Source organism: Xyrauchen texanus, chromosome 24 (assembly GCF_025860055.1).
Source record: "Xyrauchen texanus isolate HMW12.3.18 chromosome 24, RBS_HiC_50CHRs, whole genome shotgun sequence".
Taxonomy (NCBI): Eukaryota; Metazoa; Chordata; class Actinopteri; order Cypriniformes; family Catostomidae; genus Xyrauchen; species Xyrauchen texanus.
The window spans coordinates 16,010,578-16,037,395 of NC_068299.1; the positions used below are offsets into that span (position 1 = coordinate 16,010,578).

The 26,818-nt window shown below is 36.0% G+C and overlaps 2 protein-coding genes and 1 pseudogene across 5 annotated transcripts in view; 1 reads left to right on the forward strand and 2 right to left on the reverse strand.

The window, feature by feature from the left end:
* Positions 1–14,162, forward strand: part of LOC127617633 (cadherin-related family member 1) — a 44,217-nt gene extending 30,055 nt beyond the window's left edge. For 3 of the 4 annotated variants that reach the window (XM_052089626.1, XM_052089629.1, XM_052089628.1), the window contains 10 exons: positions 631–774; positions 1,268–1,346; positions 1,528–1,628; positions 1,911–2,114; positions 3,983–4,135; positions 5,518–5,682; positions 6,518–6,585; positions 10,787–11,015; positions 11,107–11,361; positions 12,653–14,162. In XM_052089626.1, the coding sequence (XP_051945586.1) occupies positions 631–774; positions 1,268–1,346; positions 1,528–1,628; positions 1,911–2,114; positions 3,983–4,135; positions 5,518–5,682; positions 6,518–6,585; positions 10,787–11,015; positions 11,107–11,361; positions 12,653–13,195 (1,941 nt within the window). In that variant the 3' untranslated portion in view covers positions 13,196–14,162. Of the gene's footprint in view, positions 1–630; positions 775–1,267; positions 1,347–1,527; positions 1,629–1,910; positions 2,115–3,982; positions 4,136–5,517; positions 5,683–6,517; positions 6,586–10,786; positions 11,016–11,106; positions 11,362–11,775 lie in introns of all 4 variants that reach the window. The other variant, XM_052089630.1, reaches the window with a different exon arrangement.
* A 4,409-nt stretch (positions 14,163–18,571) lies between these two features.
* Positions 18,572–20,796, reverse strand: LOC127617510 (leucine-rich repeat, immunoglobulin-like domain and transmembrane domain-containing protein 2; annotated as a pseudogene).
* Positions 20,797–21,314: 518 nt separating this feature from the next.
* On the reverse strand, positions 21,315–25,929 carry LOC127618095 (leucine-rich repeat, immunoglobulin-like domain and transmembrane domain-containing protein 1). The gene is made up of 4 exons (XM_052090341.1): positions 25,683–25,929; positions 24,979–25,439; positions 23,232–23,537; positions 21,315–23,056 (listed from the first exon to the last, which is right to left on the reverse strand). The coding sequence occupies exons 1-4, from the start codon at positions 25,802–25,804 to the stop codon at positions 22,005–22,007; spliced, it is 1,941 nt and encodes a 646-aa protein (XP_051946301.1). The 5' UTR covers positions 25,805–25,929; the 3' UTR covers positions 21,315–22,004.
* Positions 25,930–26,818: the final 889 nt, after the last annotated feature.

Sequence of the window (26,818 nt, forward strand, 5' to 3'; positions counted from 1 at the left end):
ATTTCTCTCATTTCCAGCCCTTTTCTGATGTACCATTCATCATTTATGTCTTTCTCTCTCTTGTATATATATATATATATATACACTACAATATATATATATCTATACTATATACACTACAAATGACTGTACGCTACAATTACTACTCTAAAATACTTTTCATGAAAAATATTTAGTTTTTCAATTAAAAAATTCAAAATGTGTGACAAAATGTTTCCATTTTCCTCCTTGTTCATGGACACTTTAGGAGGCACATGCCCATCAAATGTCAAATAAATGTAAACAGGTGTACATATTAATGTAATTTATTTTTTAAAATGTATTCTACATATATAATATTATTTTAGAAATATGTGTAGCCCAAGTAAAGTACTTAAAATTAATTGACTTATTTGAAAGTCAGTAACTGTAATTTGATTTCCAGTATTTGCAATTCAATGTGCCAAGCTGCTTTTTGTACTAAAAAGTAATTACATTACTGTAATTAATTACTTGGTAATTATATTACACCCAACACTGTATATATGCAGTTGATTTCTGATAGCAATAGGGATAGTCTGCTTACATCGCTACCGAATCCTGTTTTCTAAAATCGTAATGAAAGTTCCTGTTTTAATGTTTTGTTTTCAGGACGGGGGTGGCAATTACAATGGCAAGCAACAAGTGATGTCATCATCTGCCACTTTAACAATAAATGTCATTGACACTCAAGACACTCCTCCTATGTTTGTTGGAACACCTTACTTTGCTTATGTCTATGAAGTCTCCTCGCCTGTAAGTATTCAAGGTTTTCATTTTAACACTGTTCCATGTTTTCTTAACCACATGTTAGAGGGCCACAATGGCATCAGTGTTATTGTGTTTTCAAAAAAGTCACACTATAAAAGCTTATGAAGATTGGAGTGGTCAATCTTTTAGTTAGGCCTAAATGTTAGTTTATTTTTCATTTATTGTTTTGATTAGGTTCATTTTATTTTTATTCTATTCTTTGGTTCGATTGTTCTATTCTTGTTAGTATATTCCCAACTCCAGTTACACCAGAATGGGGCCTCCACTGCTAACGGGCCAAAATGTCTTTAATTGTCAAATTCCCATTTCTGGAAAATGCTCAAATACCTTCTCATTACATAACTACCTGTTAATGTAACCTTATTGATTTTTTTGGCAAATGCTATAGCTTTCTCAGATATTTTACATTTCAAGTTTTTACCAGAAATGTAAGTACTTTGAGACCTCAGTACAAACTGAGACCTGTTTTTGTCTACAGGGCTCTGAAATATTTACAGTTTTTGCCAAAGATGGTGACATGGAAAATCTAAATGCAATCATGTATTCAATAGATTCTGGTATGTATTATTTGCTAATATGTTTTTCATATAACAATGGCTGGAAATAAAAAATGTAACCAATGTAGTTTCATCATGAAGTTGTTCCAGGTGAATATTTTCACTCATTTCAATGAGTTATAACTACTTTGCCTTTGCACTCCACACCATTGGGTTAACAAATTCTAAACAATCAATACAGGAGCAGATGGGGTTTTTGCCATCAATAAAACCAGTGGATGCATAACTCTGAAGGTGTACCCAACCCAACTGAGGAGGGAAATCTTTCATATAAAAGTCAAGGTAAATTTGGTTTTATCTGCAGCTGATGTTTTGTTAGACATTGCTTCCCCTGACCTGTGACTTGAGACAAAGCTAACATTAAGCCAATTGTGGAATAAGCCAATTACTAAAACCCATCTCTCCTGTTCATGGTGTTTAGCTACATCTCCAAAACACAGGCATCCTTGTTACACAAGCTAATCAGTGCTGTGCTCATACTCCTGTGTTAGCTGGGCAACAAGGCATTTTAGTAACTGTTTCTTGGTATTAAAGTGTTTAATCAGTGATTTCTTACATTTTCAGGCTTCAGAGGTGGGTGCAGATGGAAACCTCATGGACTTTGCTATCACCACAGTAACCATTCGGGTGGTGGATCTGAACAACCATCCACCCACATTCTTTGGAGAGAACGGACCACAGAACATGTTCGAGTTAACTATGTATGAGCATCCTCCAGAGGGAGAGGTCCTGAGGGGCTTGAGAATCACAGTCAATGATTCAGACCAGGTGGGTACCTCTCCACTTTCCGTTCTTACAGCAGTAAGTTTCAAACTTATATTTTCAAACTTGTAGCTAAAACTCAAGTGTGTGTGCAAATTCATGGACATTTGGAAGATGTAATTTATTTGTGTATACACTTTTAAGAGATTCAATAAAAGCTGATTGAGTATTACAGTATTTGTCATGTGCAGCAAAAAACGTTACTTAAAAAATTACAATATATGACACTTAAGCATTAGTTGAATGCATCACTTCCATGTAATATTCATGCAATGTTCAGTCATGATGAAACAGACTCATGGATGTTACATAAATGAAAATAATGTGCCCAAACAAGCAGGTGGACCCTTATAATCTTTTGTTATGTTATGCAATATTTCAGTTATTCTGTATTTAGTCACACAGAATGGCAGAATTCATTACACAAATAAAGATCAACAAAATAACACCATAATGCTATAATGTTTTTTCAGTAGTGTAGTCTAGGGCATACGCAGGATATGCCATATGCCCAGCTATCTTATAAAGGATTTTACATATGCCCCCCTAAAATTAGTTATGATACCTATGGTCGCTAGAACAGAGAGGAGGCTTTTGACATTTTGAAGCAAAATAATTGCAAATAGCTTTAGATTCTCTTAACCCATTTAAATTCTAACATACGGTATAGTGGCATCACTGCAGCATTTTTGTTGTTTATTTGGAGTCCAACAGACACCCTACACCAAGCCCTTCCCCTACCTTAAAAAAATTAACCATGGTTTTACTACTGTAACCATTAAACATGGTTGCTATTAACTACTATTAACAGCATGTTACTGTAGTAACACCATGGTTAGTACTGTACATCAGAACTATATAGTGTCCACCAAAACACATGGTTACTACAATATTACTACAGTAAAACCATGGTTAATTTTATCCAGATCAAATACTTCTCTCAACTTCCCAACCTTGACTGTGAACAAATCACTGCGAGGAATCTCTTTTATGAATTACTGTAAGTAGTATTATAGGAAATATTAAGAGTAGAGACATGGGGAAAAGTACATCAAGAGATGAGATTCGAACCCGGATCTCCAGCTTGACAACACAAACTGTATGCATACTATCATTGCACCCAGAACTACAACAGCTACATATAAATGTGCAACATTTAGTAAAATTCTGTATTTCCACAGGACTATTGGAGCGCAAATAGGCACTTAGTTATCCAATCTCTTAATCCACTAAATGTCTAACCCGTTAACCAGTTTAATGTCTCTGCCCCAGCGTGAACAATTCAAATATGCTCACCTTCTTTTGATCAGCAGTTTACTTGCCTCTTAGTGTAAATAGACACTCCAAAGTTTTAATTATACTGAGGTGACGCCACAGCACCATTGAGTGAATTGTGATTATTGTTATTATTATTTTTTAATAAGTGTACAGAGATTCTCTTCATGGAGCGGGAGGTGGGACCACAATTGAAGGCAAATGCGTAATAAGACAGTTCGTCATAGCTGAGCTTCCAGAACATTTGTTTTAGATGCAATTGGTAATGTAATGAAACTGTCTTACCCTGACATACATTTTTTTTAAGTTCAAATGAGACTATGACTATAACAAACCGAAATTATTCGAATTATTTTTATATTATTTGTTTATGTATTGAAAAAATTTAATTTTCTTATATCATTTATATTACCATAAATATATGACTTTTTGAGACCGGGTGGATTCCCCATAAAATCATTGTATGCCCACCTCTTCAGCCACTACTACACCACTGCTTATAATTGGAATTATTATTCCAATTCCGATTTTTTTTATTGATGCTGATCCTTTAGCTCTGTATTGGTCAAAATGTGATTTTATCTTATATTTGTTCTCAGGGAGCGAATGCAAAATTCCACCTTAGGTTGGTGGGTCCAGGTCGTATGTTACGAGTGGTTCCTCAAACTGTCCTAAATGAAGCCCAAGTCACCATCCTAGTAGAGGATTCTGCTGCAATAGATTTTGAGAAATCACAATTCCTGACATTTAAGGTAATTTTTCAAGATTTTATAGCAATATTTTAAAGAGATAATTGCCTAATAAAGTTAAGCTCAATCGACAGCATAATGTGGCATAATGTAGATTACCACAAACATTACTTTCTACTAGTTCCTCCTTTTCTTTAAAAAAAAAAAATATCAAGGTTACAGTGAGGCACTTACAATGGAAGTGAATGGGGTGAATTTTTGGAAGGTTTAAAAGCAGAAATTTCAATTTTATAATTTTATAAATGCAATTACATTAATTCTTCTGTTAAAACTCATGCATTGTTTGAGCTGTAAATTGTCATTTTTTTTTACTGTGGACTGAGTTAACTTGAATTGAACCCAGAATATTCCTTTTACGGCACATATATGTGGTTAGTCCTGAATACATACTGTATATATATATATATATATATATATATATATATATATATATATATATATATATATATATCACTATGCAATTTTTTTCATAACAGAGTTTGAATATTAAAAGTTTAAACATAAATAGACTGTAAGAGAAATATACCCCCTGTTTCAACCATTGGTCAAAAATGTGGTCAAAAACTCCCTTCATATAATGTTAGAAAGTATAAAACATTATTGTAACACTTTACAATAAGGTTCCATTTGTTAACATTTGTAAAATCATTAGGTATATTGAACAAACAATGAACATTTAATTTTTGTACAGCATTTATAAATCTTTGTTATTGTTAGTTAATAAGAATACTATTGTTTATTGTTAATTCATGTTAGTTCATAGTGCATTAACTAATGATAACTAATACAACTTTTGATTTAAAAAATGTAGTAGTATATGTTGAAATTAACATTAACTAAGATTAACAAATGCTGTAAAAGTATTGTTCATTGTTAGTTCATGTTATCTAATGTTGTTAACTAATGCTAACTAATGGAACCTTATTGTAAAGTGTTACCAAGATTATTTTAAAGTGGTCACATAGCAAGGTTGGACAGAATGTGAGGGACGAAGACAAATTCTGCATTTGATCATAAAATGCATAATATATTTTATTTATATAAAAAAAACTATATAGACATTGTAAGCATGATATACTATTCATTTAAAAAACCTAAATGAATGCTTTTGATTTTAGATTTTTTTTGTTCTATTTAAAACATTAAAATGTGATGATTATGAATGAAAAATAAACATTTAAAGCTGCCAAACAGGGTTAAATCTTGTTGAGTATCTTGTTAATTATATCAGTAGGAAATCATAGGGACACAAAAGGGGGCACAAATTGCCTGAGAATGACCCTACAGTATTACAAATGTACTGATATATGAGACCCTCTTCAATAATTGCTAATATGTATACTGTATGTTGCTAATGATACATTTTTTATGCTCATTGTTTCCAGCTCCTAGCTGTAGAGATTGACACGCCTGAGAGATTCAGTGCCACAGCAGATATCATCATCCATTTACTAGACACCAATGATAATGCTCCAAAATTCACTTCTGATTTTTACATAGCCCGGATTCCAGAGAACTCACCTGGAGGTTCCAATGTTGTGTCTGTGACAGTGAGTACAGAACACTCTTTAGACAGATTAACATGTTTGTCATCCATCCCAGAGTGTGCTGTAACCATTTTGAAAAAAAAAAGAGAAAAAAAGACTAAGCATTAATAATCTAAATATAACATTTGAGGGGTTGGATCAGAATCCCAAATCATGCTCAGTATGTGAATGCTTACTAAACAGTCTATCATACGGTAAGCTGCCAGATGGCTATCATTTTCATTCAGTTGTGTAACACTCAAACCCCAGATTTGATTTTTGTACTTTACACAATAGCATCAGTAATACCACCTGTTTTGGTCATATCATTAGACCATTCACTCTGTGATGGCAATTACATCAAACATATCTTGATGCATCAGCTAACTCGAACAAAATGGCAAAACTATTTTGCTTGACAAAACCATGATAATGTTTTTAAATGAACATGCATCTCTTAATAAATTCCTTACTGTCATCTGAAGTAAAGATCTAACCAACATGCAGGCATGATACTAAATTTGTCTAGTCCTCTTGGGGTCTCAACCTCTGAGATAAATCTCACCCTTCATAAGCAAGCATTTGTTTTCAGGCAATGATCTGCTAAATGACCAGCCAGATTTTGACCTTGGATATAAGAATATGCTACAAACATGAATACAAGGCAAAATAATGATGTAGTGTGATTAACAAATCCCCACATTGCTCTTAATCATGTTTCGGTTTGCTAAAAGCGTCATCTGTTATGTTATGTTTATGTTGGCTACAGCACTATGTATTCAGCATAAATGAGCATATTTAGGAACAGTTGCCAAATGTATGACGTTTGTTCTTTCCAATCTTCTTATGCTCTCTGCAGGCCACAGATCCTGATTCTGGTATTTGGGGTGTGGTCAAATACTCCATCTATGGCTCTGGAGCAGACTTGTAAGTACTCTGGCCCCACTACATTTTCTTCTTTCTATCTCCTGCTTACTCTTCCTCTTGTTATGACAACCTGTGATCATTTCAAAAGCTTAAGTGCTGTAGAGGCCACACTGGTGCAACGCCAGCCAGCTGGAATAATTAACATGAAAAATTAAAAAAAATAAAACAATTTAAAAAAAGACAAACGGCTGCTTATGAAACATAATTTGTGCCAAAACACAGACTATTTATTGAATGAGAGAAGTGGAGAGACATGACTAAGCTCACCTCGATTCATCACACACACTGGTGCGGTCCAGTCTCATGCAGCCTACAAATACTGAAGCTAGACAGACATTAAGAATTCCTGTCCTAAGACCCTATAAAAAGATAAATATTTTATTATTTTTTATAATAATAATAATGATAATAATTCCCTTAAAATATAAGTAATTTTTTTTAAACAATATACATCTACTTGAGAAGCAAAATTGTGTGAAGTAATAATACTTTTTAAATCATTGGCAAATCGATGTTTCTTGTTTTAAGCATAAACATCAAAAAATTCTGTGTGTTTATGTGTGTGTGTGTGTGTGTGTGTGTGTGTGTGTGTGTGTGTGTGTATACACTCACCTAAAGGATTATTAGGAACACCTGTTCAATTTCTCATTAATGCAATTATCTAATCAACCAATCACATGGCAGTTTCTTCAATGCATTTAGGGGTGTGGTCCTAGTCAAGACAATCTCCTGAACTCCAAACTGAATGTCAGAATGGGAAAGAAAGGTGATTTAAGCAATTTCGAGCGTGGCATGGTTGTTGGTGCCAGAAGGGCCGGTCTGAGTATTTCACAATCTGCTCAGTTACTGGGATTTTCACGCACAACCATTTCTAGGGTTTACAAAGAATGGTGTGAAAAGGGAAAACATCCAGTATGCGGCAGTCCTGTTGGCTGAAAATGCCTTGTTGATGCTAGAGGTCAGAGGAGAATGGGCCGACTGATTCAAGCTGATAGAAGAGCAACTTTGCCTGAAATAACCACTCGTTACAACCGAGGTATGCAGCAAAGCATTTGTGAAGCCACAACATGCACAACCTTGAGGCGGATGGGCTGCAACAGCAGAAGACCCCACCGGGTACCACTCATCTCCACTACAAATAGGAAAAAGAGGCTACAATTTGCAAGAGCTCAACAAAATTGGACAGTTGAAGACTGGAAAAATGTTGCCTGGTCTGATGAGTCTTGATTTCTGTTGAGACATTCAGATGGTAGAGTCAGAATTTGGCATAAACAGAATGAGAACATGGATCCATCATGCCTTGTTACCACTGTGCAGGCTGGTGGTGGTGGTGTAATGGTGTGGGAGATGTTTTCTTGGCACACTTTAGGCCCCTTAGTGCCAATTGGGCATCGTTTAAATGCCACGGCCTACCTGAGCATTGTTTCTGACCATGGCCACCATGTACCCATCCTCTGATGGCTACTTCCAGCAGGATAATGCACCATGTCACAAAGCTCGAATCATTTCAAATTGGTTTCTTGAACATGACAATGAGTTCACTGTACTAAAATGGCCCCCACAGTCACCAGATCTCAACCCAATAGAGCATCTTTGGGATGTGGTGGAACAGGAGCTTCGTGCCCTGGATGTGCATCCCACAAATCTCCATCAACTGCAAGATGCTATCCTATCAATGTGGGCCAACATTTCTAAAGAATGCTTTCAGCACCTTGTTGAATCAATGCCACGTAGAATTAAGGCAGTTCTGAAGGCGAAAGGGGGTCAAACACAGTATTAGTATGGTGTTCCTAATAATCCTTTAGGTGAGTGTATATTAGGGCTGTCGATTTAACACGTTAATTCAGTGCGATTCATTTTAACAAAAATAACGCGTTAAAAAAATATACGCAATTTATCGCAATGCCCCCCGACCATAATATGGAAGATTCCTGAGAAATGCAAGCTTGTAGTACCACCTTTTTAATAGTATTGTCTTATTAATGATTAACTCTTCTGCTACAAGAATGTAAAGCATTTTAATTATCTGAATATATTTTATTGTATATATATATATAATTATTTAAATATTTAAAGATAACTATGTATAATTATTTCATATTTATATATTGAATTATTGCTATATGAGGGGCTTTCTCAGCAAATATTTGTATATACGATTAAATGTAATTGGGATAATTAATCATGTAATTAATTCTATTAAAAATTGTAATCGATTGACAGTCCTAATATTTATATATATATAAACATAGACTTATTAATTAAATAATTAATTAAGAACAATATGTTTTATATTATATTATATTTTTTCTTGTTTTAAGGATGTTTAAGATATTTTTACAGGAAAACTAGACAAAAGATGTTCTGCACTGTAATAATAATAAGTGTTATTATTATTATTATTATTATTATTATTATTATTATTATTATTATGGTACTGCAAAATTATTTTCTTATCAATAATAATTTTTTGTATAATTAGTTGTAGTATTCATGTTGTTGTAAAATATACATATTTGTTTTACTTTCAGTAACTTCAAAATGTTACATTGTTGTAAGATTTTGCTTTCTAACTCTGACTGCTTTATGATCATTTGACTCAGGACTAGCCCTACACAAGAGGATCTGATTTTATTTTATTAGATTCCAAAGGCAGTGCACAAACTTGTAATCTTGGAACAGAGTTCAGTCATATTGCTGTTCTCAGATTTTAATTCAATAAAGCTGTGTCGATCTCTAAGCTTCTCAAACCCATAGAGATGAATTCATGATCACATTTATTAACATATTTTTATATTATGTAGAGCATAAAACACAAAAATACAAACCACAAGATTGTACTGTATAGTAAACGTGTCAAGTTGGCAGAACAGGCATATTAAATCTTTGCGGTAAGCTCGCTTTCTTGCTCTTTGAACTTAATGATTTGCACATTTTATTGAAAATTCTCATTTGAAAGGTTGAGTCAGCATGGGATCTTTTTTCTATGTTAATGCCAGACAGACCACACAGTCTGTAAGGCATGTTAACACCAGCTTATATCTATTGTTTTATTTAACCAACAGAATTACTAAGTCGTCTGTAAGCAGTCATTCAGTATACTGTATAGTTTAATATAATAGTGCACATTAATGTGATTCTTAATAATTAAATAATATCCAATGAACTGCTTACTTAGACTAATAACATAACTGAAACACTATAAATCTGACTTCTAGAGCAGTGCAATCTGCTTCAAAACAAATAGTTACTGTGGCAGACAAGGCTCTTGTTCATCGAGGAAGCGGGAACTGGGTTACACTCACAAGACTTTTAATAAACCAAACACAAAATAAAACTGCTTTCCAGCATAATGCAACACACACACACACACACACACACACACACACATGTTGTGTTTCCATGTTTTATGGGGACTTTCCATAGACATAATGGTTTTTATACTGTACAAACTTTATATTCTATCCCCTAAACCTAACCCTACCCCTAAACCTAACCCTCACAGAAAACTTTCTGCATTTTTACATTTTCAAAAAACATAATTTAGTATGATATATAAACTGTTTTCCTCATGGGGACCGACAAAATGTCCCCACAAGGTCAAAAATGTCGGGTTTTACTATCCTTATGGGGACATTTGGTACCCACAAAGTGATAAATACACACACACACACACACACACACACACACACACACACACACACACACACACACACACACACACACACACACACACTGCTGCATGCATCTCTCTTTCTCTCTCTAACTGATGTCCCCGGCTCCTCTTTATCCCTCTCCCAACTGATTGGGCAAATTCAACGCCAGGCGTCCATCGTTATGGCCGAGCCACGTCCTCCTCCTCGTCACAGTTACCTTGGTCTTCATCTAGGTTAATCTTCCAATGGGATTTGGATAGGAAATAGAGTCTTCTTAACAGCCCCAATAAAATTGCAGTGTGTAATTTTGTTTTCAAATAGATTTCCCAAACACTCCTTCCATATTCCACTGTTGGTACCATAAAAGGAAGTGAACTAAAAGTGTTTGTGAATGGTTCTCAAATGGACAGAGAACCACTGACCCCCTTACACTGTGTTCTGAAAGCTTTAAATCATGTTAACATCTCCCTGTGCAACAAGCCCTGTGTAATCCTGATTTCCCCCATGCATGGATCTAATTTCCTGTCTTGTGTATTAATATGCAGGTTTCTCATTCAGCCTGATTCTGGAATCATCTACACACAGCCCTGGGCCAGTCTGGATGCTGAGGTTAAATCAAAGTATAACTTTTATGTAAAGGCTGAAGACACTGAGGGAAAATACAGTCTTGCAGAGGTCTTTGTTACGATTCTAGACCTTAATGACCATCCACCATCATTTAATGAAAACTCTCTAGAAAAGACAATGGTGATTGGTGCACCAGTGAAAATAGAGGTTTGCAGTTATTTTAAAGACTCTCTGAGATGTTTATTCTTCTAAAAGAAAACTTTGACAATTGGTATTGACTGTGTTTGATGATGTGTAGGCAACTGATGAAGATGCAGAGGAGCCCAACAATGTAATTGAATACTCCATCATGAAAGCTGACCCAGACAATGTATTTGACATTGATGCAGACACAGGAGAAATAAAGCTGAAGCCATACATCAAGTCCATGGACATAGTCCAGAACATTACCAATCAGAAAGACTGTACTTGGTCTGTGGTGGTTCAGGCCAAAGACAGAGGTTCTCCATCCTTCAGCACTACCACTGTGGTAAAGATTGATATCACAGAGGCGGTAAGTTTTGTTTCGTTTGAGCTTCTATTTTCTGATAATCCTATTCATTTCATGTGTGAAAGCCAGAATATTGGGTATTTACGTACAAAATAATTTCTGAAACCTAAACTAAAGTTGCCTCTGGTTAACACAGGAAGCCTTTGGTTTTCAAGACTCATTCAAACAGTTATGCATTTTGACAGTCTCATTATTGTTTGTGTATGCCAAATAAGCTATCAGCATTTAGTATTTCTTCAATGACTGTTGTAAATTTGAATCAATAAACTGCAGGATTTACACTTAAGTCATAGTAGAGAGAAAATTTGAATTATGCACATGAAAATGTTTAATCTATATATCTCTGTAGACCTGATTTTATCTTTAAAACCTGATACCAACAAAATAATAGGAAGTTTGTTATTGTGTGCTTTACAGATCAAATCCAGAATGATTTCATACTTCTTGAGTCTAAGAACTCGGCCCTGGACTGTTTTCGGCATTTGTTTGAGCATTATAGCCCTCGCCATCTCTCTGACCATTTTCATATCCACCATAATTTACTGGAACGCCGTGAAAAAGTCCCGGGTCAAGCCAAGGGGCAAGATCAGAAAGATTATTAGGAGGCCCTGACCATGAGACACTTTCACAAGGCTGTGAATTTTTTTTTTTAAATTGACACCAACCACATTGCTTAGCTTGTCTTTCATTTTTTCATCTTTGATTTAATTTTTGTTTAAAGGCAAGTTGAAGTGTCTGTAAAAGAGTACACAAGAACAGTTAAAATAAAACCATTCATATATATGTATTTTTCTAAGAACAACACCCAAATTGAATCTTTTATTCTGAGCTTAGTTTACTCCAAACTATTGCCTGTTATTCTGTTGAGCCTAAATCATAAATTTCTACAGAACGTCTTGAGGCTGAATGGTCTTAATTCTGGGTGCCCCATTCAACCCTTCTGATCTTGTCTTACTGTGCAACCAGGCTCTATTTTAGCACTTAAACTAATCTCAGCTTCAAATAGTACAGCCAAATCAATTGTAAATAATTTCTTCTCAGCTGCCGAGATGCCATGCAGTCACTGTATTTATTCAGAGATGCCCTATGAGATTTACAGTATGTAAACACTTGTGTGGTACCACATGATGTACATACATTCCAAACAAGAATGCTGTGTTGTCAGCTTTTGGCCTCTCTGGGAGTTGAGTGGTTTACCTGCCTCACCTTTACCATGTGTTTCTGGCCAAATAGCAAGAGGTCTATATAATACTTGAGTCCCATGGACTTGATTTCTCTTTGTGCTCTTTTACAGACTCAACTCAGTGGACCTTTGACGTCCTTTTTAATGAAAAGTAGGGAAAATCCCATGCAAATCCTAGGCTTGATCGCTGGTGTCATTATAATTATGGTTTTTGTGACAGTCTTGATCTCTACTGTAATATACATGAGAAACATAAAGTCCAACAAGATCCTACCTTCCCGTCGAATCATAAGGAGGAAACGTAGACATCAGAGACAAGAGAACTTCCAGCAACCGTTTAGAGAGGAAAACCCTGGAGATTCATTTAGAGAGAGGGAACTGGAGATCCCCACAGTAAAGAATGTCAACTGTAACAATAACATCAGAGTGTGTACTCATCATCGAGCACCTCCATCACCTCCTAATGCCCCGGTTTTACCCCCGCCATTGCCAAGTCACTATAGACAAAGTGACAGGGATTGGACAATACCTACAATTTCTGCTTCAGTGGCCTCCAAGTCAAAGAAAAGGGGTAAAGACAATCCTGTAAACACAGCGTTGGTTTCTGAGCTCAAACTTAGACTGGAACAGAAAAAGATGGCTAACCGATACTGATTATCTGTGCATGTGAATGTATTAGTGAAATGCATGTGGGTTTTCTGTAAAAAGATTTACCAGTGTTCATTGGAGACATGAGAAGATTATCATCCGTGCTTCTTTTTATCAAGAAGATTTGCTGAAGTGATGACCATGAGTACAAGATCTCAGCGGGAATTGGCCTCTTCTACCAACTCTGTATGCATTAGAAAGAATGCAGTAACTAGCTTGCAGAGTTTAGCTGGGGCTGCAGGTTGGCCATAATAATAGAGGCAAGAGGGGTAGTTTCAACATGGATAACACACTGCTAATCAGCATGTTGTTACCCAGTGTACTGCCATCTTCTGGATGGAAAATAATTTGGTTTATTCTTGTGGCTTACTGTACATTTCTCCATCTGTTGTTACTTTACATACAAATGTATTATAATGGTACCACAGAAGTTAGTCATCATCTCGACTGTGAGGCACCAACATGGAAAATAAAATACGCCCTTGAATTTTTCTTTATAATTGTAATTTTTACTCACTGCATGATTATTTAAAGGGAACAATGGTTGTTTGTGGCCATTGAATAAATGCATTCCAGATCTCATACCTTATCATACCATCTAGAACTTTGAAATGCCAAATTGTTTACAGAGATGTTTTACAGCTTTTTTTTATTTAATTTTTTGACAAACCCAGATGACTGACACCTAAAATCACATACAAATCAAATATTATACTCAGTGGTAGGCTGGCACTTGCAAATGTCTAGAATAAATATTGAATGTGTACTTACTGGTTAGCAACATTTATACCAGTAAATAGTTACATGACCTCCTATCCTTCAATTAATCACAATGAAGATATTCTTGTTATATTCTGTTGTGCATATGTTTTAACAATCAAACCTACCTTGTCCTTCTTCATCAAATTTAGTGTTAAATAATAACTGATTCTTGTGATGGACGTTTATATTCACTCTTTTGTAAATAAATGTATATTTCATGCACATTTGTCATATGTTTCATTTATGTTTCATTTTCTTGCAGACAAGAACATCAACTCAAGACCTTTGTTTGTTGTTATTTTTTCAATTTAAGTTGCTCGATTGAGGAAAAACACCAATACGTCAATTGTTATATCATTTTTAATGCCATTCATCTCCCTCATATGGTCTGAAAGTGCATCTGGTGACCTTAATCTTTTTTCTGTGCTTATTTAAAATACAGATGCCATTTTAGGTAATTTTATATATAGAAAGAAGTGAAAGTAATATCTCATATATTTCATAAACTGCCCACAGTATGTGCAGCTATGGTTTGTTTTGCTTTTGTTGTCTTGCCATGCGCTTGATATATTTGGGCTTAGCTCAAAGCTCAGATTTGGTGCAAATATTAACATTTATAAGATAAGTTTTCATATCACTACGGCTTTACAAAATCTTCACTATATACAAGCAGTCTTTTACAGTTTAAAGAACCCACGAACAAGTTCAGCAGTCTCCACTGAATTATTTTTAACATCTGGAATGTTTTTGACAATCTTTCCTGGTTCAAGCATCCCTGCATAAGAGGCAATATTTCTGTGATGAGGAAAGTTCTGATTTTAGATAGTAAAAGCAGCACCAGGGGTGAAAGCACAAATAGCATGGAATTATACCCTGTAGGAAGAAAGTAGGATTACTGTTTTTTTTTAGAGAGGATTACAAGCTTGCAAAGTGCTCGGATGCACATGGATAAAAGAAACAAAACACAACATCCAAACCAAGATGTGTACATGTTTATTTTGGGCATTGACTGGTTTACTTTGGAAACCTCTGGATAAGGTCACAGAGCTCTGGACAAAATAATAATACAACAAAAAAATATCAGTCATGAACTGATGGTCACATCACAACACTCTCAAAGTTTATATGGGGATTTGGTTTGGGAGCATTATTTATCCTTCAAGGACGTCAGAAATGTGTTACAAACAAAAGAATTGTGTTTAGAGGGTAGAATCCTCTTTATTATAGAGCATGTGCATGTATATCTCTAATGAAAATTATTTTACTTCCTCAAGGGCACATCTTGAATTTAATTTTATTGAATTTGAAAATAAATCTCAAAATGATGATCCATAACCTCTGACAACAGGTGAAAGAAGACACGTCAGCCTTAAATGACAGCTGTGCCAAACTAGTGTTAAATACGTATCTATTGAAAAGATTATTCTTACGTATTGACATGTTGTTTTGCGTCACAGTAGAATAAGGGTAGTTGAGGAGGAGCCAGTGGGCTTAGAGAGAATTAGGAGTGCATGGCCATATAACTATCACATCAAGTGAACAATAACATGGCTCTTTCAACATTCTCTACAACCATCTGCCTGTGTTGATCATTACAGAGATCACTAACATCCATCTGCTCAGCTATTCCTATTCTCATTTTATTGTTACACAAACAACGCTAACTCAAACAATAAAGTCAATCTAAAATCTATGTGTATAATATTGATAAATGCAAGCTTTTTATATTTAAACACAGATGTTCAGTAATAGTCATTAATTTACAGATTCATAGAGACTGCACCTTTATATTATACCGTCACTCGTTCAAAAGAATGATTAAAAAAGCATCAATGTTAATAGACTTTGATTTGGTTTAGATTTTTTAGTAGACATACAGTATATTTAATAACTGTTATATTTAGAAGGGAAATCATTACAGTAATACCAGACAATCTCCATAATAATTCCCTTCCAAAACAGCAACTCTTCCAATGGTAAAGGTAGAACTCAAATTGAGGACTTTTTTATCCATCTGGCTTTGAATGTAACTATATATCAGTCTTACAGTGTCAGTCATTTTATCATTGTTATTGAAAACATTTTTGTGAAAGTGTTTGTCCACTGAGGCCTGTATCCATTTTGAGAGATCCGTATTCAGTCTGCTGTTGAATTCACATGGTATAGAACAGGCATCACAAATCCTAATCTGCTTTCATACCCCTACATTCGTATTGTGTGCATTAAATAAATCCATTACATAATAAAGCATGCCAAGGCATTTGACAATCATACAAATGCATTTCAACCTAATATAACACGCTTTCATTTAGAATAGAGATGTCATCCCCCCACTACCCATGATAAACAGCTTTTATATAGGCTTCATACAGTGGATGTTCTAATATACTTTGAGCACAACTGATTGTTTACTAGTTGCTGTTGTAAAGTGTTAATATTAGTAAAGTATATAAAGTCTACATTTAGGGCTGGGTTTAAAATGTTGATTTTCCAATGTATCGTGACAAAATCAACATAATTTCTTAAATCCCACGATTGTTCTTTTATATGCTCTACAATATGAGTAAATCACTTACATATACAACTTAAAGTTGATTCGTTCTGTACAATGTGCATAAAATAAAAATGTTTTTGTGTGTGTGTGTGTGTGTGTGTGTGTGTGTGTGTGTGTGTGTGTGTGTGTGTGTGTGTGTGTTTGTGTGTGATTTCAAGACATAATTTTTATTGACGGAATACATACATTTTTACATTATTAAAATGGCACTCAACAAAAACACTTCTGTGAGATGCTAGCTAAATTACTGCTATTCTTATAGAGATAGTACCATTTTAGCATGTCTTTATATACACACACATATATATATATGTGTGTGTATGTGTGTGTGTGTGTGTGTGTGTGTGTGTGTGTGTGTGTGTGTGTGTGTGTGTTTACGAGGACAAATTTTTAGTTTACAAACTGGTAATTACAAGGGCTATATGTGGTTATATAGGTTACAAACTGGTAATTACACGCTATAAATGTGGTTTATGAGGACATTTCTAGTGTCCCCATAATTTCAATGATTTAAAAAACATATTAAACGTTTTCTGTGAGGGTTAGGTTTAGGGAATAGAATCTATAGTTTGTACAGTATAAAAATCATGATGTCTATGTAAAGTCCTCATAATGATAGGTAGACCAACATGTGTGTGTGTGTGTGTGTGTGTGTGTGTGTGTGTGTGTGTGTGTGTGTGTGTGTGTGTGTGTGTGTGTGTGTGTGTGTGTGTGTGTGTGCAATTTCAAGACATAATTTTTATTGATGGAATACATGAATTTGTACATTATTAAAATAATAGAATGTGACAAAATTGATGAAGACTAATGAGAAAATATAATTTGTTAAATATATATTTTTATTATCTACCTATGTAGAAGGTTCAAGTCAAGTCAAAATTTATTTCTATAGCACCTTCAAAAGCAACGCTGTTGCAACAAAGTGTTGTACTATAAAACGTTGAGCATATAAAAAGAAAGCATTCAAGGAAAACATACAGTGTACAATATATACACAGTAAATAAAATACAATCAGAAAACATCAACATAAAACCCTTAAACTAATCTTAATCAAAATCCAGAGAGAACAAATAAGATTTAAAACTGGCTAGTGAAGGAGCAAACCTCACATTTACGGGTAGACTGTTCCAAAGTTTAGGTGCTGCTGCATAGAAGGCTTGACCACCCTTTGTTTTACAGTGATAACGTGGGACAGTTAAGAGAAGCTGATTACTAGACCTAAGTGGCCTTTGGGGAGAGTAAGGAATCAGAAGGTCACTAATGTATTTTGGTGCGACACCAGATAAAGCCTTGAACACAAAAACAGCAATTTTAAAATAAATTCTAAACTTTACTGGAAGCCAATGTAAAGTCGCTAAAATTGGAGAAATGTGATCCCTCTTTTTAGTTCCGGTAAGAAGTCTTGCTGCAGCATATTGGACAATTTGCAGGCGAGAGATCGCAGTTTGAGGCCCCCTATAAAATAAAAAGCATTAGATGAGAGAGAATTTCTTTCAAATGTAAGCAAAAGGGTAATTATAACTGAAATACTGTATATACATATGATTCGGAATCGAATCAGAATTGAATCAAAACCAAGCTTGTGATTCGGAATCAAATCGAATCAGGAAATCTGTATCAAAACACAGCCTGATCTACAATATAGGAGTACATAAAGACAATGACACTGAAATTATTTTTGTATTTCTTTCATTATTGCCTTCTTATTGTAATTAGTCTTTTGAAGAGTTCATTTCAGTGCTTAACTCTCAAAGATTGTGCTTAAATGTTTCAATTTGATTTCACCAGTTTTTCTGTCACAAGCCTGTTTGCTTGTAAAATTACCTCAATAGATCTATTGGGGATCAATTGTTGTAAGAGCAGTTGAGACATACTCTCCTCTGATAATTGTGTCAGCCTTAATTAGTACAGTATATTAACTGTACTCTACTGGAATCTCATAATGATCACTCAAGCTGGACTCAAGCTGGATGAATAAAATCAAATAAAATATAATCAAATAAAAATGGAGGCCTGGCCGAGTCCTTTCATGGGTATTAATCAGGCTATAGATGTCACTTAATCATCAGTCGCTTAGGGCATCAGTAAAGCTCAGCTGTTGGTCTGCGTTCTTCATTTTCTGTATCTTATCTGCTGTATCCTTGCTGGGCTCCTTGCAAAGGCCCTCATCACTGGGAGCTTGGAGACTGTCAAATGTGCCCTGCCTCTCATCAGGCCTGTAAGAGTGTTCTGTATGTCTCCTTTTTCTCCACATCTCCATGCGTCGTTCAAGGCAGTTGAACTTGGCATCAGTGGTACAGGCATACATTCCCGCTGACACAGCAAGTACCATGGCAAGCATAATGACCACATTATGAATGAGCTTCTCTCTCTCTGTTATATCTCATTGAAATCATTGCCTGTCACAAATACAATGCACTGGCCTGTCCGAAGAGCCTGGTTCTTTAGGGTAACGCAAATACCATGCTTAGTAGCTGGTTGTGGCAGAGTAGGTATTAATACCTGGCCCAATATAAATCGTCTCTTTCTTGGGCATGTCATAGCTTCAAAAGTGGATGTGAACCAGGTTTCTGCTGGATTCTCTGTCACGGCACACCATTCAATTGTGATACCATAGACTGTCACTGTAAATTTTTTTCTCTGCAGTGGCAGTAGGGAGGCCTGAGGAATGAGACAGTGAGCCATCCGGAGAGTTCAAATCCAGTTGAATGTTGATGGAGGAATTGCCAATGAAATTGTTGGCATTTCAGGTGTAGAGCCCTCGGTCAGCCGGATGGAGAGAAGGAATGACTTGCTGGGACTTTAGCGTGTCTTAATCCACACAACTCTGATGTAATACAAAGAACACTATTTCAGAAATAACTGTTACAACCAAGCATAATCTGAACAGTGCCAATTGTACAATACTATACAAAGAACCGGCTCTCTATTTGTAACAAGTAGGCCCTTGTGTCAACAATCATTTCAACAATTTTTTTTTAACAATTCAATGCTAAAATGTTTACGAATATTCCTTTAACAAGTTAAGCTGAATCTGCAGCATTTGAGAGGTCATTTTTCTTACTAAAAAAAATTATTGACATCCCTCTTTTTCTTAAAAATAAAACGTAAAGAAAATGTGAGGTTACAGTGAGGCACTTACAATTTTTGGAGAGTTTAAAGGCAGTAATATGAAGCTGATAGTTCTATTAAAGCACCCAAATTAATTATTCTATTATAACTTGTGTATTATTTGAGCTGTAAAGTTGTTTAAATCCTAATTTTTTACAAACGTTTGTTTATGGCATTACATCATCATGGCAAGGAATTTATAAAATTAGACATAACTTTACAAAGAAAAGGTTAGTAAGCTAATAAGTTAGTAAGTAAAATTGTATCACACTGTAATCATGTTAACACACATATTGTATATGTCTTGTAGCTATCCTTTAGACTGGTCATATTAACTTTCATTATAAGTGCCTCATTGTAACCCAGGGTTTGCTTTTTTTTTTTTTTTTTTTTAAGAAAAGGAGGGACAGGTCTAAATACCCTGGAATATTCATTCAACTTTGAGACACCTTCTTCAGTTAAGAAATTTAAAGGGACAGTTCACCTAAAAATGTACATTCTGTCATCAATTACACATCCTTGAAATGTTCCAAATCTGCATGACTTCCTTCCTTCCATGCAAATCTAAAGGAGATGTTAGGTAGAATATTTGCCCCAGTCTCCAATCACTTTCATTGCATCTTTTTATTTTCTATACAATAAAATTTAATGTTGACCTAAATTGTGAGTCCCTATCATTTTGCCTTACATGTCCCTTTGTGTTCCATTTAAGAAAGAAAGTCATATGGGTTTATGATAACATGAGGGGGTGTGTAGCCTTCTAATAGAATGTTTACATTTAGGGGGAAATAACTATCCCTTTAAGCACATAATTTAAAAGAGAGACATTTAAATGTATGTTTTCACAGAAATAAATCTTACCACAAGGTCCTCTTAGTATCTTCAGACAATATATTCAGCGAATAGCAGGTTCAGGACTAGCTGTTGCAAAGCATGTCAGAGTGACATTCCCACCTAACAGCATGGTGATGTTAGTAGTTGGGGCGCTGACCACTGATTTCACACACGCCTTCAAATCGACCTCATTGAAATAATTTCTGCCCTGAATTCTGGGCCAGAGCATGTTAAATATGAATTCATGAGAATGAACGGCAGACTCAATGATTTGACACTTTGGCCTCCAAAGTGACAGTTACAAACCCAGGGGTTGTCACAAAGTGCCAAAACAACGTTGGTCATTGCTGCTTTTTCATTTTTGTTTTATGTCTTTAGAAATTTCTGAAAGCTGACGTCCATGGTACTGAACGCAGTTTTTTTTTACCCTGCAACCTGAGCTCTGTCAAGTTCCTCAGATCCTCCAAACTTTTGATATTTATGATGGCAATGTAATCAAAAATTCAGCCAGAGATTCATTAATGATTTGATTTTGAATCAGTTTGCTGACCTATATGATTTCTCTTTTCGGATTTTGATCAAATCTTCCAGTAGTCTATACCCTCATGAATTCCCGATAATGTTGTTTCCATACATGTGAGTGACCTAAAATAACAATTTTTAAGTTCCTTTAACTATACGTATATGTTAAACTGTTTGATTACAATATCTGCGAGTGCTTACTGTATGTAATGCTTCTTTATAGATTTATTCACTATCTAACAGATGTTTTCGTAGGTTTGATTCTCCCAATGAGAAAACAGTTGAAAGTTTAATTCAAACCCAAAAAAACTGTACAAGTCATTTTTAACATGCATACAACATTTATTTTGGAGCAGAAATGGGTGACTAGGAAAACTGGGACATAATAAAAAGCACTGAATAGTTAAGGTGGCACAAGTATCACATAATCAACAGAAAAATGCCATATAGGCAGGCTATTGTACATAATAATGATAATGTTGCTGCACATGGAAATCCCAATAGATTTTCCTAATTTTCCTACTTTTATTTTAGTGTTGTTTAGATGCAATATTCTCTGTATTATAAGAATATTTGTAATATGAACTATGTGGAAATCAATCTCTAATTAATTTACTAAATCAAAGAAAACCAAAACAGTTATGCTATTACAATAGTATTAACACATTTGTACATTTTATTCATATACACTAACATACAATGATCTATATGAACATTCCCTTTGAATAAGTTCCTTCTAGTAGTATCTGAAGGGGTCCAAGTTCATGTGCGCATGTTCCTGGGATTGCTCAGCCACAACCCCACCACCAGCCAAATGGCTTAGTTTAGAAACCAAGTCCAATAGCAAAGTAACAAAGAGCAATATGTCTAAGAAATGTTTTGTTGTGCGCTTTGTTACTTATGCAAAGTATCCAAAAATTGCTTTATGGGTGGCCAGTCATGTACTGCTGGTACAGATTATGTGCACTCAGGTACTGTGGCTGGGCCTGGATACTCAGGCTGCGTGGTGGAATTGTGGCTGAGGGATATTGTCAGCAGAAGTATTCGTTTGGCTGTCCCTCAATCTTGGCTGTGGACTCTGAGTCTAGGCTGGACCTGGCTGACAGCAGTCTGTTGGACTCCTCTGCATTCAGTCTGGTAAGGTATTCACCCTCCAAGCCTTTGGCCTTTGTGTTTGGGGACAGAGTCTCAAATGTCACATATGAGTCCTGAATGTCTTTGGACTTTTTGCCCAGAAACTTCTGAATTTTCCTCTTAAGTGCCCCGCAGCACACAATCACAGTGAGGGGCACAGCAATCACACAGGCCACCGTGATTACTACTACATTAATGAGCTTTTGGGTTCCATTAGCGCTAGCTGCCGCATCTGTTGAGAAGATTACACACTGCTCCTTTTTGGGGATCAGGCCTTTGACGCACACACAAGCAATGTATTTGATTTTTGGAGCCAGTCCCTCAATGACGATCCGGTTGTTGCCAGGACTGACATTAATTCTGCGCATATCCCTTTCTCCGAATACAGCATAGAGGACGCTGAATGCAGTAGTGTTCTTCGCAGTTGGAGCTCTCCAGTTTAGACACACCGTGTAGTCTGTATCACCGATCACTTTCACAGAGCGGACAACCCTGTCGGGATCTTGCTGAAGTGAGGATGTGTTGGCAGCGAAGCTGCTCAGATTGGTCTCCAGGAACCCATCAGGACTGGCTGTTTGTGTATCTGACCTACTGTTAGCAGCATTATCACTCTCCATGCCAGGAAATGGTCCTGTGTTACTCACAGTGGCTCCAGGTGGCAGCACAGTGTTGGGTGTTGGGGTAACATATGTAGCAACAAGCTTTTCTTGATAGGCTACCTTGACAATAGGGTTTGGCTTCTTAGCCTTAACTTTGGATCTTTGTGCTTTTGAATCCACAGTCGAATTCTCTACTTTGGGCAAATCACTGATGATCAAAGAAATGACAGCCTCTGCACTCCCTGCATAATTTGTGGCTTTGCAGATGTATTTTCCCATGTCACCATGAGACACTGCAGAAACACTTAGAATAGACCACACTATTCCTTCTTTTGAATTCTCCAGTTGAACTGCAAAAGAAAAAAGCAGAGGACACTTGAGTACATTTGTTAAAAATGCATGCAGTAATTAGTATTGTGTAATCACAGTTCATTGCTGTGTCTGCGCCAGCTCTTTGTGTAATCATGGTGCATTAGCGCTTGTGGTTAATACTGCTTAACTGCTCCTGCCATTGTGCTGACTCACCTGTCCCATTCAGTGGCTTCCCATCTGCCCTTCTCCAGGCCAGCTCTGGAATGGGGACCCCAATTGTTCCACAGCGCAGCAGGACATTGTTGCCTACTGCACTCCTCACACGGGCTACAGCAGTGTGGACCCGAGGCCCCTGGCAACGTCTGAGCTCAGCATCACTAAAAAGAACTCCAGAGAGGCTCTCTGGATCTGCACACCTGAGCCTTGTGTCAATGAAGGCCACTGACAGACTGGGAGACTTTTGGAACTGGACCAGGTCATATAATCGACAATCGCATAACCAAGGGTTGTCATGGAGACCTGGGACAAAATAAATAAGGTCTATAAAAGCATTCAAAACTCAATTTCAGATTATTCAGTTGCTATTGTGTATTTACACTGTAGAACATTAGGCCTTTTTCAGACTGCCCCTAAAAATCTGATTTTTTGTATATCCAGATTGTATCCAGATGAGTTTTAAAATGCGATTGAAATCAGATTTCTTTTCAGCTGCATCTCAGTCCGGACGCTCTGGCTGCTCAGTTCGGATTTCAAATGGTCTTTTGCGTCACTCTTAACGCGGCACAGAACAATGATGTCAAAAATAGGTGACTGCAGCACGGAACGTCACAATGGCTGTGTCTTTTTTGGAAGGCTGCGTCCTCCGGAGGTCGCATTTGTTGGCCGCATAAGTCATCGAGATTGTCTCCTTTCAGAAAAGCGACTAGGACACTTCGAATGCAGCCTTCGAATGTGACCTTCTTTCACGATAATTCGGAGGATGCATGAGGTGTATCCTTCGTGGGCACTCACAACCCACAATTCTTTGCTTCAACGGAAATGTCTAATAAAAAAAAAAGCCAATTTGCCCAAAAATGTGATGTTCAAATGCAAGGAATGTTAATTCCCAAGTTGACAGGTGCAGAGTATATAATATACATAATTATATGAATATATAGTTAAAACAAAGAACTAGACAAAAAGTACACCTGTAAAATCTATTTTCATTTCTTTTTACATCATGATAACTCTCCTAAAATGTACCTCATACATTCCCTTCTAAAGGAACTTTGTTCCCTTCTCACTCAGTGAGTGAGAGTGGCGTGCTGTCATAGCAACCATGTTACGTTCCGTTTCCGTTCGTCTTAGAAAGGCCATCTCGTTTAAACGTGGCTTGTTTAAAGGAGGACAGTCGGTTTACTGCAGCCTTCAAAGTACGCGACCTCCGGGGGACGCATTCTTCCAAATTAGACACATATTTATCCTCCATCGCTGGGTTCTGCACCGCGACTGGACAGGGCGCTTATTTGAAGAGCGACAGCAAAAATTTTCCCGCAACTGCTTTGAAAGCATCGTCACGTGGGTACACCTACATCGTAACCAAAGGAACCCGTACAGATAGGTTGCTTATGTCTGAACGCGCAAATCTGATTTGATCACTTGGAATTAATAGTGCGGGCAGTCTGCCTGAAAAGATCTGATGTGAGAAAAAATCCGATTTGCCTGCAGTCTGAACATAGCCATAGGTTCTAATTTTTTCATTAATTTAATTTAATATATATATATATATATATATATATATATATATATATATATATATATATATATATATATATATATTAAATTAATGAAAAAAATATATATATATATATATATATATATATATATATAGGCCTATATAATTTATTTTTTTTAATACATTTTTATTTATTTTTATAAAACATATGATGAAGCTGGGAAAGAACGAAAAAAACTCACTTACCAAGAATCATTTTTGAACTTTCTACTCCCTGGGTGAGTTTAACGGTAAACCAAGTACTAAGAACTTCTGATGGCACAGTTAGCAAATTATTGCTGGATAGATCAAGATAGGTTACATTTTTCATGTAGAGAGCTCCCTCAGATGGGACTGAGGAGAGCTGGTTATTGTGTATATCAAGCAGTCTAAGACTGGGCATATCCATTAGCGATTCCCACGGAAACGAAGTTAGCGAATTTCCATCTAGCCTTAGTTCCTCTAAACTGTACAAGCCACGGAAACTGTCCGAGTTGAGCGAGGATAAAACGTTAAAAGACATCCAAAGGAATTCTAAATTGGTGAGGTAGCTAAAAGCCTCGCTCGGTAACCTCTTTATGGCAGTCTTTTCAATTCGAAGTTTGGAGGTGTCCTCTGGGAACGTGGCGGGCACCAGTGAAATATCCGGGTCATTGCAAATCACGCTCCTGCAAAAGGTATTAGAAACAAGAATATGGAATTATAATCACGGATTTAAAAGCATGCGCATTCGATCAGAATCTTTAAAGCCTATATATTCGAGTGCAAAATACACTATATAAAAAGTTGAGGTGGAATAATCAAAAACTAAATTCAAACTTGCATCACATTTCAAGTGCAAAATAAATCAGTGCGTTAAATAAAAATTACGCTATGATATTAAAGTACACTAAAATGTGCAACGTACGCACCTGGCTCTTGATCCATCACTCAGGTTATGATAAAAGCAGCTGCATTGAGAAGGACAGGTGCTCCGAACAAGCGAAAATCCACTTGCAACCAATAGGAGACCCCAAAAAACAGTGAGAGACATTTCGCCACTAGTGTTAACGACACACCACGGATTATACTTTTAATGAAGCACCATCTACTTGCAATCGTGGAAAAATCGTCAGCATGTCATCGTCCCTCTGCTCCGATGTCCCATAGTGATCTGACTGCTACGAGTCCAGCAGATAAAAAGGATAGACAGGGATTAGCAAAAGGACGCGCGTTATTTTAATTTACATGCGTATGCATCATGGAATCTGATAGGCTACACGGAGATTTAGCCGTTAATTATAAGAGAAAATACTTCAGAATTGGCCATAATGTATAATTCCCATCCTCACTCTCTCTCTCTCTCTCTCTCTCTCTCTCTCTCTCTCTCTCTCTCTCTCTCTCTCTCTCTCTCTCTCGTTCTCTCTCTCTTAATCCTCTCCTTAATACAATTTATCCTTTGTATATACATGCACGCATTCATACATACATACATACGTACATACATACATACATACATAGTTACTTCCCATATTGAATGAAGGATTTATTTGAATTGACACTACAGTTGTTGGACTGGATTAAGAAACATCATAGATTTTAATTTACTGTATATTATATTTACACATGATTATAAGAATAAACTGCAATAAACTGCTTTTTTTCATGGAATGCAGCATCAAAAACATTGATTTTTCTTACCTGTTTTTCAATTATATCAGGTAACATTATTAGTGAGAATCCACTGACCTTGACTGTAGGGAGTACTTTTGAATGAGCAACTTTAAATATTGAATTGTCAGTCTGAGTGTTGTCTCTCAAACTAAGGATGTTTAACTTTGTGCACAGCTTTTGTTCATTGGTGTATCCAATATGATTTTATTTTTTTTTTTTTACATATTTTCCTTGTGATCGTTTTAGGCCTTGCACAGACTATTCTCTGGGTTTTTAATACAACTATTTGTAGTAGACAGAAACACATTTTTAAAAACTAAAACTAAATATCTTAGACAACAACATGCACTCCATGCATTAAACAAGAATAGTACAGGAAAACAATTATCATAAT

What these genes read in the sequence shown, in the direction of transcription:
- LOC127618095 (XM_052090341.1), bottom strand. Translation starts at nt 25,804, where the DNA reads ATGTCTCTCACTGTTTTTTGGGGTCTCCTATTGGTTGCAAGTGGATTT. An exon ending in AGTGATGGATCAAGAGCCAG is followed by an intron (nt 25,440 to 25,682) that starts GTGCGTACGTTG and finishes TACCTTTTGCAG; the next exon opens with GAGCGTGATTTGCAATGACC. An exon ending in GAAGCCACTGAATGGGACAG is followed by an intron (nt 23,057 to 23,231) that starts GTGAGTCAGCAC and finishes TTTCTTTTGCAG; the next exon opens with TTCAACTGGAGAATTCAAAA.